The 13,872-nt window shown below is 43.4% G+C and overlaps 2 protein-coding genes across 2 annotated transcripts; both read right to left on the reverse strand.

The window, feature by feature from the left end:
• Positions 1 to 2,001: 2,001 nt before the first annotated feature.
• Positions 2,002 to 5,157, reverse strand: neff2 (neuronal intermediate filament family member 2). Its single transcript, XM_069711566.1, has 3 exons — positions 3,993 to 5,157; positions 3,344 to 3,468; positions 2,002 to 3,197 (listed from the first exon to the last, which is right to left on the reverse strand). The coding sequence occupies exons 1-3, from the start codon at positions 4,998 to 5,000 to the stop codon at positions 3,137 to 3,139; spliced, it is 1,194 nt and encodes a 397-aa protein (XP_069567667.1). The 5' UTR covers positions 5,001 to 5,157; the 3' UTR covers positions 2,002 to 3,136.
• Positions 5,158 to 7,491: 2,334 nt separating this feature from the next.
• LOC138628597 (nanos homolog 1-like) lies at positions 7,492 to 9,261 on the reverse strand. Its single transcript, XM_069711724.1, has one exon. It carries the CDS (start codon positions 9,110 to 9,112, stop codon positions 8,423 to 8,425), a length of 690 nt encoding a protein of 229 aa, XP_069567825.1. The 5' UTR covers positions 9,113 to 9,261; the 3' UTR covers positions 7,492 to 8,422.
• Between the last annotated feature and the right edge of the window lie 4,611 nt (positions 9,262 to 13,872).

Raw genomic sequence — 13,872 nt, forward strand, 5'->3', positions numbered from 1 at the left:
GTGATGATGTGAGTTCACAAGAGTCTAACTGGGATGGAGAAAATACAACAATAACTTCCTCCGGTAAAATTAGTTATTTATCAAACAGAAGTCAAATTACATCTATTTAAAAAACGTGTTTTTCTCCACAGCCTCTGTCCCCAGACACACCTGAGACTGCACTGATCTGAATACATTTAAACCACAACTGATAATCCGCCTTTTAAAAACTGCTTTTAATGTTTGATTCGTGTTGTTTTTACTGTTATCAGCAGATTTTAATGTGATTACTGTGCGATTCATACTTTTATTGTGTTGTTTTGATCATTTTAACCTGTAAAGTGTCCTGAAAAGTGCTATAGAAAATAAAATGCATTATTATTAACCATCAGTAAACAGTGGTCTTTTTGGAGACTTGATTTCAGGTCTGTCTTTCCAAGAAAAGCACAGGTGAAACTAATAAACCTTAATGGTGGTTCAGCTCTATTTAAAGCATTGTGCAGAATACCAGAGCCCTGAAACATACAAAACTAAACATGATGCATGTTATTAGTGTCTGGGGTTTTTCTTTTTTTGCACTCATAATGTGCTGATTTTTGTATATCTATATGGTTTGTGTTTGTCTTCAGGGTTTCACGGGATGCCTGTTGTCAGCCCGGTGACTGATGACTCTGCTGAGGCCATCTATCAACATGTTACAGCTTCAGCCACCTTGCCAGGAGCATGGAATTATGGGAAATGGTGCAGTGCTGCTGCTGCTGTATGCCGGCCCTTCTCACACTGAGCTGTAAGTACAAAGAAACTTCAGCAGGACGTGACGTGAAAGGATAAAGTGTTTACAGTAAAACTCAAAGAATCATTAACAGAAACCGGTCATACTTTTACGCGTTGAATAAAGTCTCTTTTAAACTTTAAATCATGCACACAACACCATGATGTACGAATCGGTGAATGAAATATTATCTTTACAGCTAGTTTTTGCATTCAGGGCTGCAATTATGATCATTTCTTTTAATTTTATGTTTTTTAAGGCAAAACATTTACACTTATGGGGTACCTTAATGATGTGTATGACGTTTTAAAAAGAGACCATGCAGTCATAGGTCATTTAAAAGCTAAATTATCTGATTGTTTTGGTATAAAACATTTCAGGAAGTGGTCAAAATGCTTACAATATTTTTCCAGAGGCCTAGTTTAATTATATAAATTGACTAAATGTTTACAGTAAAACTCAAAAGAATCCACTTGGTCACTACAGCCACAAACAGAAGTTATAGTTTCCTTTTCCTTCCCTCAATATTAATAATTACCACAATTATTCCTATTTTAATTCTAAATAAATCTAATTTCCTCTCCATATTTATTACAGACAGGCTAATAGTGATATAATCTAACAAAAAAAAACACAGATATTATCTGTCAATTCCAGAAGTCCAGTTCACATGGAGGACTTCGTGTCGGGTTTCAGAAGTTTATTTCATAATAAAATGATTTTTCTGTCTTCTTGCATGTAAATATTTCTTCCCTCTTAGTTTAATTGTAATTTGCTCCAAGGTGTGAATTTTCCCTGTTGTTTTTTTCCAGTCGTGGATTCATGAACAAGATTTGGGTAACCATAATTTAGTTATACGTCAGAGCAGAAATCCCTACAGTTTGAGTTCAATCAATGAGATATCAATTTCTGTCTCCAATTTTACCATCAATAAATTATGTTTAGCTTCATAAAAATTCTTACCAGAGTAAAATCCCACACAGTAAGTACTTCTGAAATTAGAGCTTTGCCTCTTGAACAAACAAATATTAATAATTAACTTGTGCTTGAGGCTAAAATGCAGCTGGAGTGGATGTCTGTGTTTTTTCTGTGGATGTATGTTGTGCAATTTTGCTGTGCATGTGGACGTGTGCATATTTGGATTATCTACACCTGCTTACACCTCAATAAAATATGTATTCAGTCATGTCGTACTAAAGCCTGTCAGCGCGAGGCTGTTAACATGTCAAATGAAAACACAGAATCTGAAGCATGTTGCAGGTCAGTTATTTGTTTATTCAGCTTGTTGCCGGCTGTTATAGGTGCACCAAGCGTAACGGTGCAGACGTATAAGCTTCACAGATGTAAAGCACCATTTAGATCTCGGATCAGCAGACGAACAACAAGGAGCTCCTGCGGTTATCTTTCGGTTTCACGGTTTAGCTTCGAATGAACTCACAGAACAGAAGGACTCCAGTGCCGATAGGCCGAGAGACACGCTGCATGATTATAAGGAGAAACCAGTAACGATTAATCTTCCCCAGCATTTACGTACCCAGAAGGTTTTCGTGCAAGAAAATACTTTTTTTTTTCTTTTTTTTTTAAATTTATTTGAAATTTAAACAACCAAACAGCCGAGTGGGAAGACGCAGATTCACTCCGGTTTTCAAACCAAAGCTCGCAGCTTCTGGGTGGCTGTAAATGCAGAGGAAGACCAACTAAAAAGGACGAAAATGGCTCTCTAACGTAAAAAAAAGAAAGTTTTAAGGTTACTGGTTCACTGACTACTGAACCAGGGGAGCCGGACGTTGCGTGACTGATTGGTAGAGTTCCAGCTCAGAAAACACTGCTGCTTTCTTGCGCCATGTCAAACACAGATAAAAATCCAAGCATTGCAAGATGAAGGGAATTTTTTTTTTTTTTTTTTTTTTTTAAGTGTGTGTGTGTCCTCCTTTACAAACACTTGGTCAAATGTTTGCACAACGAGGGTTCATCGGGGAAGCCGGATGGTCGCCTCTGATGCTTGGACCTTTAACGTGTATGAACGACAGGGAGGAACTCGACCAAAACAACGCTGCTGTCCGACTGTAGCTGTGTAACTAATGCAGTGCAGCCACTCTGCGTTTTTACGGTTCGCCATCTTCTTGATGTGCGGTGTCAGAACGTGTGTAGAAGAAGGGGGACTTCTGGTGGACCTCTTGTTTAGCACAAGGGCGCTGCTGTCTTGAGGACGATGAGCTTTTGGTTTGCAGGTTCGTTTTTTAGGGAGGAGTTAAGAATTTTTTTTTGGGGGGGGGGAGAGAGGAGATGAGGGAGGGGGGGGGTTAAAGGAGGGATGTTCAGAGGAGATGAAGGGCGATGAAGAATTCAGGTTTTTTTTTTTGCCGGGCTGGTGGCATTTAGATTTTAATTCAGAGCAGGAAAGGAGGGATAAGCCAGCCGAATCTCTTCCCCCTCCAAAAGTTTCCTGAGAAGAAAAAAAGGAAAACCGATTGAGCTTGAGATTTATTTCTTTGCATGTGTATTTAACAGAAGTGTGAAAAAAACAATTTAAATAGAACAAAAATGACATCGATTGTTGGTGTGCGTGAACAGATAACGTCAGAGTCTCACCTGTACGCTGCTATTTCGATGTCCAGGGCCATCTTCACATTGAGAAGGTCTTGGTACTCTCGCAGGTAGCGCGCCATCTCCTGCTTGGCTTCAGTGATGTCCTGCTCCAGGTCACTTATCCGAATCTATAAATACCCCCCCAAAAAACAGCCGTTCATTCTCAAATATCAGTGGGAAATTATTGGTAAATGAATATAAACAGGCGTTGAAAGCCCTGGAGTTTTTTTGTGCAGCTCTGATGAGCTCTCTCAGTTTATCCTGACGGTAACCTTGCAGAGTTTCACCTCTGCTGTGAGCCTGCTATTATTTCCTGCTGAGCGCTACTGCATGGGGAGGGGGAGGGGTGAGGGGGTGAGGGAGGAGGGGGTGGGGGTGTAGCTGCTGCAAAGAACATCTTTACATGTCATCTTGCATAAAAAAGAAACACTAAAGTCCCTCTTTTTGCTTTTCTACCTCCTGAGTGGTTTTCTTTATCCTGAGCGGGACCTTTTTCGATCTGGCCTCTTTTCCTTCTCGCTCTAAAAATGAGCATAAGAAGACGACTGCTTCTCTGAAACTAGGATGTACTCTGGAATAAAAGGCAGACCAGGAGTTGCATATCTGCACACATTCTCCCAGGCAGACCGGGACCCATTTATCCCCCATTCACCTGATACTTTGTCACCTCCTTCGCCTGCGTCTCCTCCAGATCCTCCAGTTGCTTATTCAGGGATTCGACGACGTTCCGGAGAGCCTCGATCTCCGAGGAGCGGGACTGCAGCAGCCTCCGGTATTCCATGGTCTCCTCCCGGATGGCGTGCACGGCCTCGTTGTTTTTGCTGGCCATCTCCGCCACGCTCGCGAACTTGCTCTGGTACCAGTCCTCGGCGGCCTGCATGTTCTTGTTGGCCAGCCGCTCGTACTGCGCCCGGATGTCTCGCAGGGCGGTGGAGAGGTCGGGCCGGGAGACCTCCACGTCCACGCTGATGTTGGCCACCTGCATCTGGGCCTGCAGCTCCGCCTGCTCCTCCGCAAAGACCTTCTTCAAGAACACCATCTCGTCGCACAGAGAGACCACCGTGGCCTCCGCATCGCAGTTGTAGACCACGGCCCTATTCGCCTCCTCTCTGGTCCTCTGCAGCGCCTCCTCAGCATGCATCCGCCGCCTCGCTTCCTCCTCGTAGCGCTCCTTCAGCTGCTCGTACACGTCTCGCAGGTAGTCCTTCTCCGCCTCCATCCGCATCTTCTCCCCGTTCTCTGAGTCGATCATGGCCCTCAAACCCCGCGCCTCCCCCTCGTAGACCGCCTGCAGGCGGGACGGGTTGTTCTGCCGCCTCCTGAGCGCGTCCAGCTCGGCCAGCAGGGCTCGGTTCTGCAGCTCCAGGTGCCTCACCTTGTCGATGTAGGTGGCGAAGCGGTCGTTCAGGTCCACGAGCTGTGCCCTCTCCTGCGAGCGCAGGCCCACCAGCTCTGTGTTGAGGGAGCTGGCCTGAGCCAGGTCCATCCTCTGAGACCCGTCGGGCAGGGAAGCGGAGCCCATCCTCAGGATCTTCTTCCCGGACGGAGGAGCTCGGGAGGACGAGTAGAGAGAGGAAGACATGGAGGATTTGGTGGTGGTTCGGGAGACTTTGCAGCTGTCCCAAGGGCGCCGGTAGGAGAAGTAGGTATCGTAGCTCATGATGGATTTTTTGTTGTGGATTTTTTGGGTTTGTTTAAGAAAAGGAGATGTATGTTTCAGTTTCAGAAGTTTTTTTTTTTTTTTATGTCCCCCTTGTTCTGCACACCATCGGTGAGGATGAGTGAGCGTTTTGCACTGCACCAGTTCGGTGATGCTGCAGATCCCCTGCTTTTATAGAGACAGGCTGCACCCCCCACCCCTTCCTCCTCCTCCTCCTCCTCCTCTTCCAGCACAGAGAAACATCACTGCTGTCAGCATCCGCCGGGCCAATAGCAGCCTGCTGCAGTGAGGAGAGAGGAGGTTGGTTTTCAGACTCCCTCTCAGCTGAGGCAGGCAAAGGACGTGTGGTAGAGCAGATTTTCATTTCGCCTGCCTCCAAAATGGCTTTGAAATAAATGAATCTCAGTAATCCATTCACTTCTGAAGGCATATTTTACTCCAGTCTGTCCCCTCAACTAAGAAACACACACACACACACACGCATGCACGCACACACACACACACACACACACACACACACAAACTTAATTTTAGAAAGAAAAACCTCACGACAATGACTTGAAACAGACCCAGTCAGAGAAAATCAATACGTAGTGCACAGAGAGAAATGTGAGGGGGCACTAAAGGTTTTAATGCTCCGGGAGGCAATAAATTCATCTGAATGATGTGACAGATGATTGAACATTTTCCTGCAAACTGAACACTAAACAGACGACTTGTTCAACTTGTTGAGATACTTTTTAAATACCTCACTTTTCCTCTTTAGATTCTCTTCATCGTCGTTTGTGTCGCTTTAAATTTCTTTTACGAAGCCCTTCCATTGTGTTCCAGAATATTTTTAGACCCGACTGCTTGATCTTATTAGATTGCAAATCGATGAGTTACTGATGTTCTCCGGCTGTCCTGATTCCTGACTCTCTCTCTCTCTGTGTGTGTGTGTGTGTGTGTGTGTGTGTGTGTGTGTGTGTGTGTGTGTGTGTGTGTGTGTGTGTGTGTGTGTGTGTGTGTGTGTGTGTGTGTGTGTGTGTGTGTGTGTGTGTGTGTGTGTGTGTGTGTGACACCACAGAAGTGGAAAGTGCGATCTGTATCTGCTGACACACAGAAACCATCCAGAGATGAGTCAGTGTCGATCGTCCTCAGCATTTGATGTAAAGGAGGCGTCAAGGCAATCAAGTCAAAGGTTGTGAGTAAGGACATACAGATAGACTGATGGTCCTATAAGCCAACATTTGTACTCTTAGAGCGCACTTTGTAACCCCTGAAATTCATCTGCACATCAAAAAACAGACAAATTCAAGAGAAAACGGTAGTTTATTTGTAAATGTGGTTCCAAAGGATTTACCCAAACTACTCCCACAAGCTGCTGAAATGTTTATTTAGGAACGAGATCTGTTCTGACTCTGAGAATCTCCACAGGACAGCAAACTTACCACCCCGGAAAAATATGCAAAATAACCTTAAAACATTTGGGGAATGGAACTCCACCCTTAATTCAGTTAACGGAGTTTTGGAGAAGACTCTCAGGAAGATAAAACTCTTATGTAACTCTCAGTGCACCTACTTCTGCCAGGATTTTCAACATTTTCAAGACTCAGCTGTTTTTTTAAAGGAAAAAAAAAAAAAAGGCATCTGATCGGAGGAGAGCAGTTATAATTAATGCCAATAGGTGGCGCCATTCAGTCAGATTGTGTCCTCCATCGCTGAGGTTTTTCTTCACGAGTAGAAATGTTAACACCATGCAAACCAAAAATGTGACTTTTTTTTTTTTTTTTTGCATTTATGATATAATTGAATGGTTTGTGACATTATTATTTGGTGTTGCAGTTCTTCGTAGTTGCCAATAGAGGTCGGTGAAGCTCATTCATACCTATTTTATGTAACCCTGACAAAATTCTTATGCAGGGAGAGGCAGTGCAGTGCAGTAGACTTTTATTCCGCGTTTTGATTTAAAAAGAGAACTAATTGCTAACGTGCAAACATGCAGGACTTTGAGCTAGAAGACCCCTGAGTGGTTTATAATTTCTGGCCCTGTGTAGGAAAGTTGTTCACCAGTTCCTGAAAAGTTTTACACGACAAGACAAGTCCAGTAGTTTGAAGTACGTTTCTAATCATCGATCTTCTCTCACATGGAAAAATCATTACAAATATTGTGATTAATTTATCCACTCTGCTCCAGTAGATGAGATTTATTAAGTGACCTTGTGCTTGTCTGTTTAGGGGAGTTTTTTTTTTTTAAATAGATTTTGGTCGTTGGTGTTGTCATTGTCTTTAAACACTGGGTGGCGCCTTTGCATCGCTTTTCAGTTTGACTCCAGGCTGTTTCAGATGTGTGAAAATGTTTTGTTTACTCATGTTTAACAAAATATTCTCAACTCAAAATGACATTAGATCTGTTATTATGCAATCTGCTGCGGGCATTACCCTCAGCTAAAATCAGTGATGGATTATAGTATTAAAAGTCAGTTTTAGTCTCATTTAGTCAAAGAAGAAATGCAAATTACATGTTTATTCAGAGTTCATTTACAGTGAATATATTTCCCAGTGGTACATAAGGTAAAAATAAGTACATAAAACATTTCTATTGACAGATAAAGACTTTGGAATGTCAGGCTTTTCATCGCTAAAATCGTTTTTACATTTACAAGAATTGCAGGTGCACATTTAAAAATAAAAACCCTCAAACTCATGACAGAAACAAAGGAGCGACTTGTATGAACTGCATGTCGGATCTACCTTTCACTGTTTTACATTCAGCTGAAACGTGTAAAATGTTTTTCCCACATAAAAATCACATGAAGAATAGAAGACATCCAACATATAAACAATACAGAAATTTACCGTTAGGCTAGGTTTCAATACAAAAGTGTATTCCTTTGGTAGAAAACATTTTATCTCAGGGAAAAAAAAACATGTGCTGGATATAAAGATCTTGCATCTTTGCATGGCCTGGTCAGACTTCTTACATCCCTGCTGGGCCTGAATGGTACTAAACATTCACCTCAGGAGTGCTGCATATTCATTTATGTTGGTATGTCATGAAGCCGGAGCAGCCCGCTGACATGCACAGGCCTTTTTCTGATTACAGCATGAAGGTGGTCATTCACAGGTCGATCTGTACAGTACTTTGGTTCATTTTTTTTTTATCACCAAGAGTCCTCGGAGTGCTGGAGAGGAGGAGGAAGGGGGAGGGGGGAGGATATTGCGCGCAATGCGTCCACGTGTAAACTACTGTATGTGCCCATAGAGTTACACACAAAAAACATTACAAATGAAGCAGTGACCAAAAGAAATCAATAGAAATCTTATTTTTCTTCCAATCGTGCTCTCCAGACTTGTCTTGTGCATGAAATGGGAGCAAAATTACTGCCATACACTCTGGTAATTTCAGACAGTGCAACTCAATTTTTTATTTTTCTCCTCCCTTAGAAGATTTTCAGCCTTTTCCCCACCACTCTGCCTCCCTTTGCCTGCACTCTCTGGCTCGGCTGATCTTTAGAGAGCGGGCAGTACTTGATGGTGTGCGCGTTGTCGCCGTTGGCGCTGCAGAGGGGGCAGGTGTACGCCCGGAGGATGGGGCACAGCACTCTGCCGTCCGCGGTCTTCAGGATGTGGGTGCCGTAAACTTCCTCCGGCGCGCCGTTATTCCGACAGAAGACGCACACTTTGGGCTCCGGCTTGCCCCTCTGAGTCTGTTTCCGTCTTCGGTCCATGGAGAGCAGGTCGAGGCCGGCGAAGCTCCCCCTGTAGGAGGGCGAATCTCTGTCTGCTGCCAGCTGCGAGTCGCCAGCGAGGTGCTCGTACGGCCTGAGGAGCGAGATGCGCTCCTTGAGGTCGTAGAAGGAGATCGGCGGGGAGCCCGGGGCCGCGCAGCAGCAGTCCGAGTGTCCGTCGCCGTCCCTGCCGTGCCCAATTACGCAGGAGCAAACCGGGGAGTCGTCCTCCAGCCCCAGAGTCGCTTTCAGAGACTCTGTGATAGAGTTGGGGCTGCAGGACGAGCTGTTGATCTTATTTTGGGCGACAAGTGTGGACAGACCGAGGTAGTCATTCCAAAAATTGAAGGTGTAGTCGTACGGAGACCGCGCGTCCAGGTATCCGCGGTCCAAGAAATCCATCCTGTCAGAGCTGCAGAGTTTAGTTTCCACAGAAGTGAGTAGTCTGTGTGTCTGTCAGCATGGGTAGAGCCTGTGGAGGGGTTTCTTCTCTCGCCTCTTGCTGGGTCTAGTTTGCAGAGCGTTCAGTTGGTAGCGCGCTGATAAATTCCCCGGAATAAAACGTGGGGGCGTGGCTTGGTTCGAGTTGATTCTCTATGTGGCCCCAGAGGAGGGACCACAGAGCAGAGCCGGGACTCACTGAGCTGGGAAAATCATTTCCCCTCCCATATTATGACTATTAGGCCTGAAAACCTGATCTCTTTGTTACAAGAACGTCTATCGAGTTGGTTGGAAGAGACTGCTGTTATTTTTCTCATCACAGTTATTTTTTGTTGTTCTATTGTCTTTGCCTTTTGTCGTTTTTTTTGGCCATTTTTACATTTAAGAAAAAGCCTGGAAAGTCAAGCATGATAACAACTGTGAGCCTCTTGAATTTATAGTCAGGATGTAACAGGTGCTTCCTGGTTTTTAGAAGTGTCTGGTTACTCTTGTGTAACCCTCATGATTACCATCATCTGGGTTATTTTCACCGCCACAGAAAACGTGTGTGAGAAACGGGAAGTTCCCCTTTTAAAGATCTGTGCATGGCTGCAGCACACAATAGTGACAGAAGGCCGATGTTCTCCATCTGCAGTCTACTGCACTTTTGATGATGTTAGACAATGAAGAAACATGTGCTGCCCGGTGTTTACATATCATTATGGATCTCATGCGGAATAGAAAATTATATTATCATTATTCCTCATTTATAAAAATGCATCCATTCTTTTAAAGAACTTTAGTTATCCGGAGATATTTTGGCTTTGTGCTTATTATTTTGCTTCTCTTCTTGTGTTTGCTTATTTCTTGTGAATTTGGATCTAAAAAGGTCACAATGGGCCACAACTCTGCTTTGTTTTAGGGGTTTTTAAACCAGTAAAGGTTTACAGTCACTGGCCGACAAGCGATGAGTCGTAAAGAATGTGTCATGTTAGACTTTGTCCCACATATCTTGCAAAGGAATCACATTATAAATGGATCTTGTAGCCAGTGTGAAGAGGATGAGTGATTACAGGAACCAAAAACTGGACATAAAACTACATGGGATTGATTTAAAGAGGTGAACTTACCCTTTTAAGCTGAATGTTTTTTCATCCTAAAAGTCTATGAAGTTAGTATTTTCCAATGCTTTACAACTTTAAATAAAAGAAAATCATTGTCTGAGAGCACCACCCTCTGAAACTAATAGCACATTGACGGTCGATATCTAAAGCATCGTGTGTTGCCGTTCCTCCCTGCACCGATGAACCGGTCGTTCCACGTGAAACTGCACCTGTTCTGCTTCCCTTGAGTCCCCGGCTTTGTGCTCACAACCAGCCCTCCTCTCCTCCATTGTCTCGCGCTCTACAGCGGCCCGTTTAACTTCATTAATATGCATTAAAACGGAGTGTGCCGCATCTGTGTGTGTGTGTGTGTGTGTCAGTCAAAGCCCACTAAAACTGGGTTCACAAAAAAAAAAAAAGGAGCTTGATAACTGACCTGACGGCCGGGACAATGAGTACGTTACTATTTTTGTCAGACACTCAAGTGAAATATTCAGGACAGGACAGCTGAGACAAAAGTCATTTGCATGTCTTATGCTTTAAAAATTGGAGCTCTGATCAATTTGCTTTCCATTGTGGGGTTTTTCACTGATGAAATAATTCAATATCAGCTGACTGCAGACTTAGTGCGAGCCTCTGGATATATTTTTGGGATTCAGTTATATGGAAATGTACATAAATACTTAATCAGCTTTCTTGAAGAAATTGTAATTTCTTGATTCCTGTTGTTCTGGGTTTTGTACCCTCACGGTTGAAATGCACTTCTTGTAAGTCGCTTTGGATAAACGCGTCAGCTAAATGAAATGTAATGTAATGTAATGTAATCATAGTTCTGGATTCAGTGTTGTTTTTAATCACAACTTATAGATGTGTTTGTTTCCAGTTTATGCTCTGAAATGAGACCTGTATCTGCTGTCACATAGGGATGAATCTGACTTGAAATCATGCAAAACAAACTGTGTATGTCCATAAATTTGCATGACTCCATAAATCCAGGTCTGGATTCTTTTGAAGAGATAATACATTTTCTGCTGCCATAAAAGTTTCCAGCGAGCCTAGATGGCACAAAAGCATGAAGAAAATCATGTTAGCGAGACAGTTTTCTTGTATGTGAGAATAAATTATCATCAGAATACACCACATGGTCCGTTTTCAAGGTCACCTCCAGCTCCGCGTGCACAAAGGAAATCATGAGAGAGCATTTAAAAGATGAATGGCTGCCATATCACAATAGATAAATTGCATGGGGGCCAATATGACATGTGGCTGTGCTGCTTCGGGGAGGCCTTTTGTTATTCTTAATGCAAAACATGTTTGGCAGCAACAAAGACAGTATTGATAATGAATATGAAATACATACAATTTTAGATTAATTCAGAGTCTCAGCACAATGATTTCTGGCATGAAATTACAGGAGCCAGAGAAAGTTTATTTTCTGAAGAGCACCTTTAAAAACACAGATGGCAAAACCTGGTATACGTAAAGAAAATCACATTTAAAATACAGAAAAAACAGTTGATGAAGGATGAATGGACAGAAATAATACATGTCGTGTGCTGTTTTAGTGCGATGCAGCAATAAATCAACCCAAATTTGATAGAGGAAACAAAAGTGCTGAAGAGAAAGTTAATCATTCAAAGCCAAGTTGTTAATTTAGATTTTAAGGAGGCCAAAGTTTGTGCATCTAATGGATCATATGTGGAAGTTGTCTTGACCTGAGTGCAACAGCTAAAGTAGCCAACAGCTCCCCAAAGAAGACAGAAATTATATTCTTCAAACAGCAGTCTAAAGCTACGAAGTAAAAGACTGTTAAAGTCTTTGTGAAGCCTAATTTTAAGAACAAGAGTCCCTGTTGTTGTTGTTGAAATTCACGTGTCCATCGTTTTGTTGTCTCGTGCTCCTTTAACATGAGATTTAGATTCCACTTCGATGTCAGATTTCAAGGTGAAAAACTCCTATTTCATGCGCATACAAAACAAAACATAAATGACAAAACAGTTTCTTGCTAATAGCTGCATGTTCGCTTTTTTGTGTGTCTTTTGTGCTGAGTACAGCAGTTTGCCCACAGAGTCCGACGGACAGTTAAATTCAGGCAACAGATTTTCTATATTTCACCAAAACAACTATTTCTCTTTGTGTTTACCAAGTACAATATATAAACACTTTGCTTTAGTTGCTGCAGGATTGATATCGTAGTGAGCAACCAAAAGAAAGGTTTTGCAACAGTTCTGAACGACTTTCAAGTGTTCTTAATTATGCTGATAAAAAAAATTGTGATTCAGGCAACATTACATTTTTCCTAAATTAATATGCTGCTGCCAATCAGTAGAAGGCTCTGAATGTAATTTGTGTGGAGACTTTTATCCACCATAGACATGAAATAAGCCGAAATGAAACTGTTCATTTTCATTTCAGGCACTTAAAAAAGAACGCACGATAAGCTTAAACTGTTTCCCGGCCAGTATAACAATCACTAATCACGACTTCCATTGTAGCCAAACAGCAGCAACAAATCTTGCTTTGTTCACACGAAACGTGGCCATTGTTTGACTTTGTTTACTCCTATCTGGACTCCACACTGGCTCCTACAGAGCATTGAGACGGGGGTTTTTCTTTTCTTTCTTTTTTTTTTTTTTTTTTTCAGCTTTTAGTAAATGCAGTGAGCGGCGTCCAAAGGGTTAAAAAACACCTCCATGTATAAATAAGGTTTGAGAGTGTGATGATCGCACCCAGAGGCCTCCTCGGCGGCTCTGTCTGCCGAGCAGCCGAGGCTGAGATGGGCAGGCTCTGCTCCCCCATTCATCACTGTCAGGTTGAATAGAAAATTAACAAATCCCTTAATTAAAAGACCTCTCTGGTGTGTGTGCGCGCGTGTGTGCGTGTAGCACGTGCCAGCTGCACCGCTTCATTGTGTGCAAGCTACAACGGCCTGGCACAAGAGACACGCACACACACAAACAACACTCCAGTCCATACAAACACACACACACACACACACACACACACACACACACACACACACACACACACACACACACACACACACACACACACACACACACACACACACACAACAAACACACAAACACCCACTGCTCCTATAGACCCCTGCCATTCCTGCTGCTGCTGCATTAATTGCTTGAGCTGCATAATGCGGTCCGGCCGGAGCCCCGGTTCTCTCTGGATCGTCCCCAGACGCAGAGCTGGGTGGGGATTCGGTCGGGGCTTTGATCCCTGACCTCTGCCTCCTCTCTGGGGAATATAAGGCTGCATCCCTAACGGCCGTCCATCTGCACACACACACACACACACACACACACACACACCCACCCACCCAGACCCTTTTGCTTCTAGAGTTAACCCAACCCCAGACGCGTGTCACTGTCACCAGCGGTAACAGGGAATGCTAAACAAGCCAAGGTCAACTGGAAATTAGGGGGTGTCTTCTGGCCTGTCAAGTGCTTTGTCACGACCACCAGCTCGCTGAGTGCGACCTGCTATTACTTCCCCCTAAAACTCCGCCCCCTCCGTGTACCAGCAGCTCGACATTCATGTATTCACACATACACTTAATTTCCTCTTAAGAAGGTGGAGGCGGGAGGAATGAAAGAAATGCATCAATATCCAAAGAAACTGAGA

This window comes from Brachyistius frenatus, unplaced genomic scaffold (genome assembly GCF_029030835.1).
Source record: "Brachyistius frenatus isolate BFR_SWC_R1_liver_20210118 unplaced genomic scaffold, ASM2903083v1 Contig_102, whole genome shotgun sequence".
Lineage (NCBI taxonomy): Eukaryota > Metazoa > Chordata > Actinopteri > Embiotocidae > Brachyistius > Brachyistius frenatus.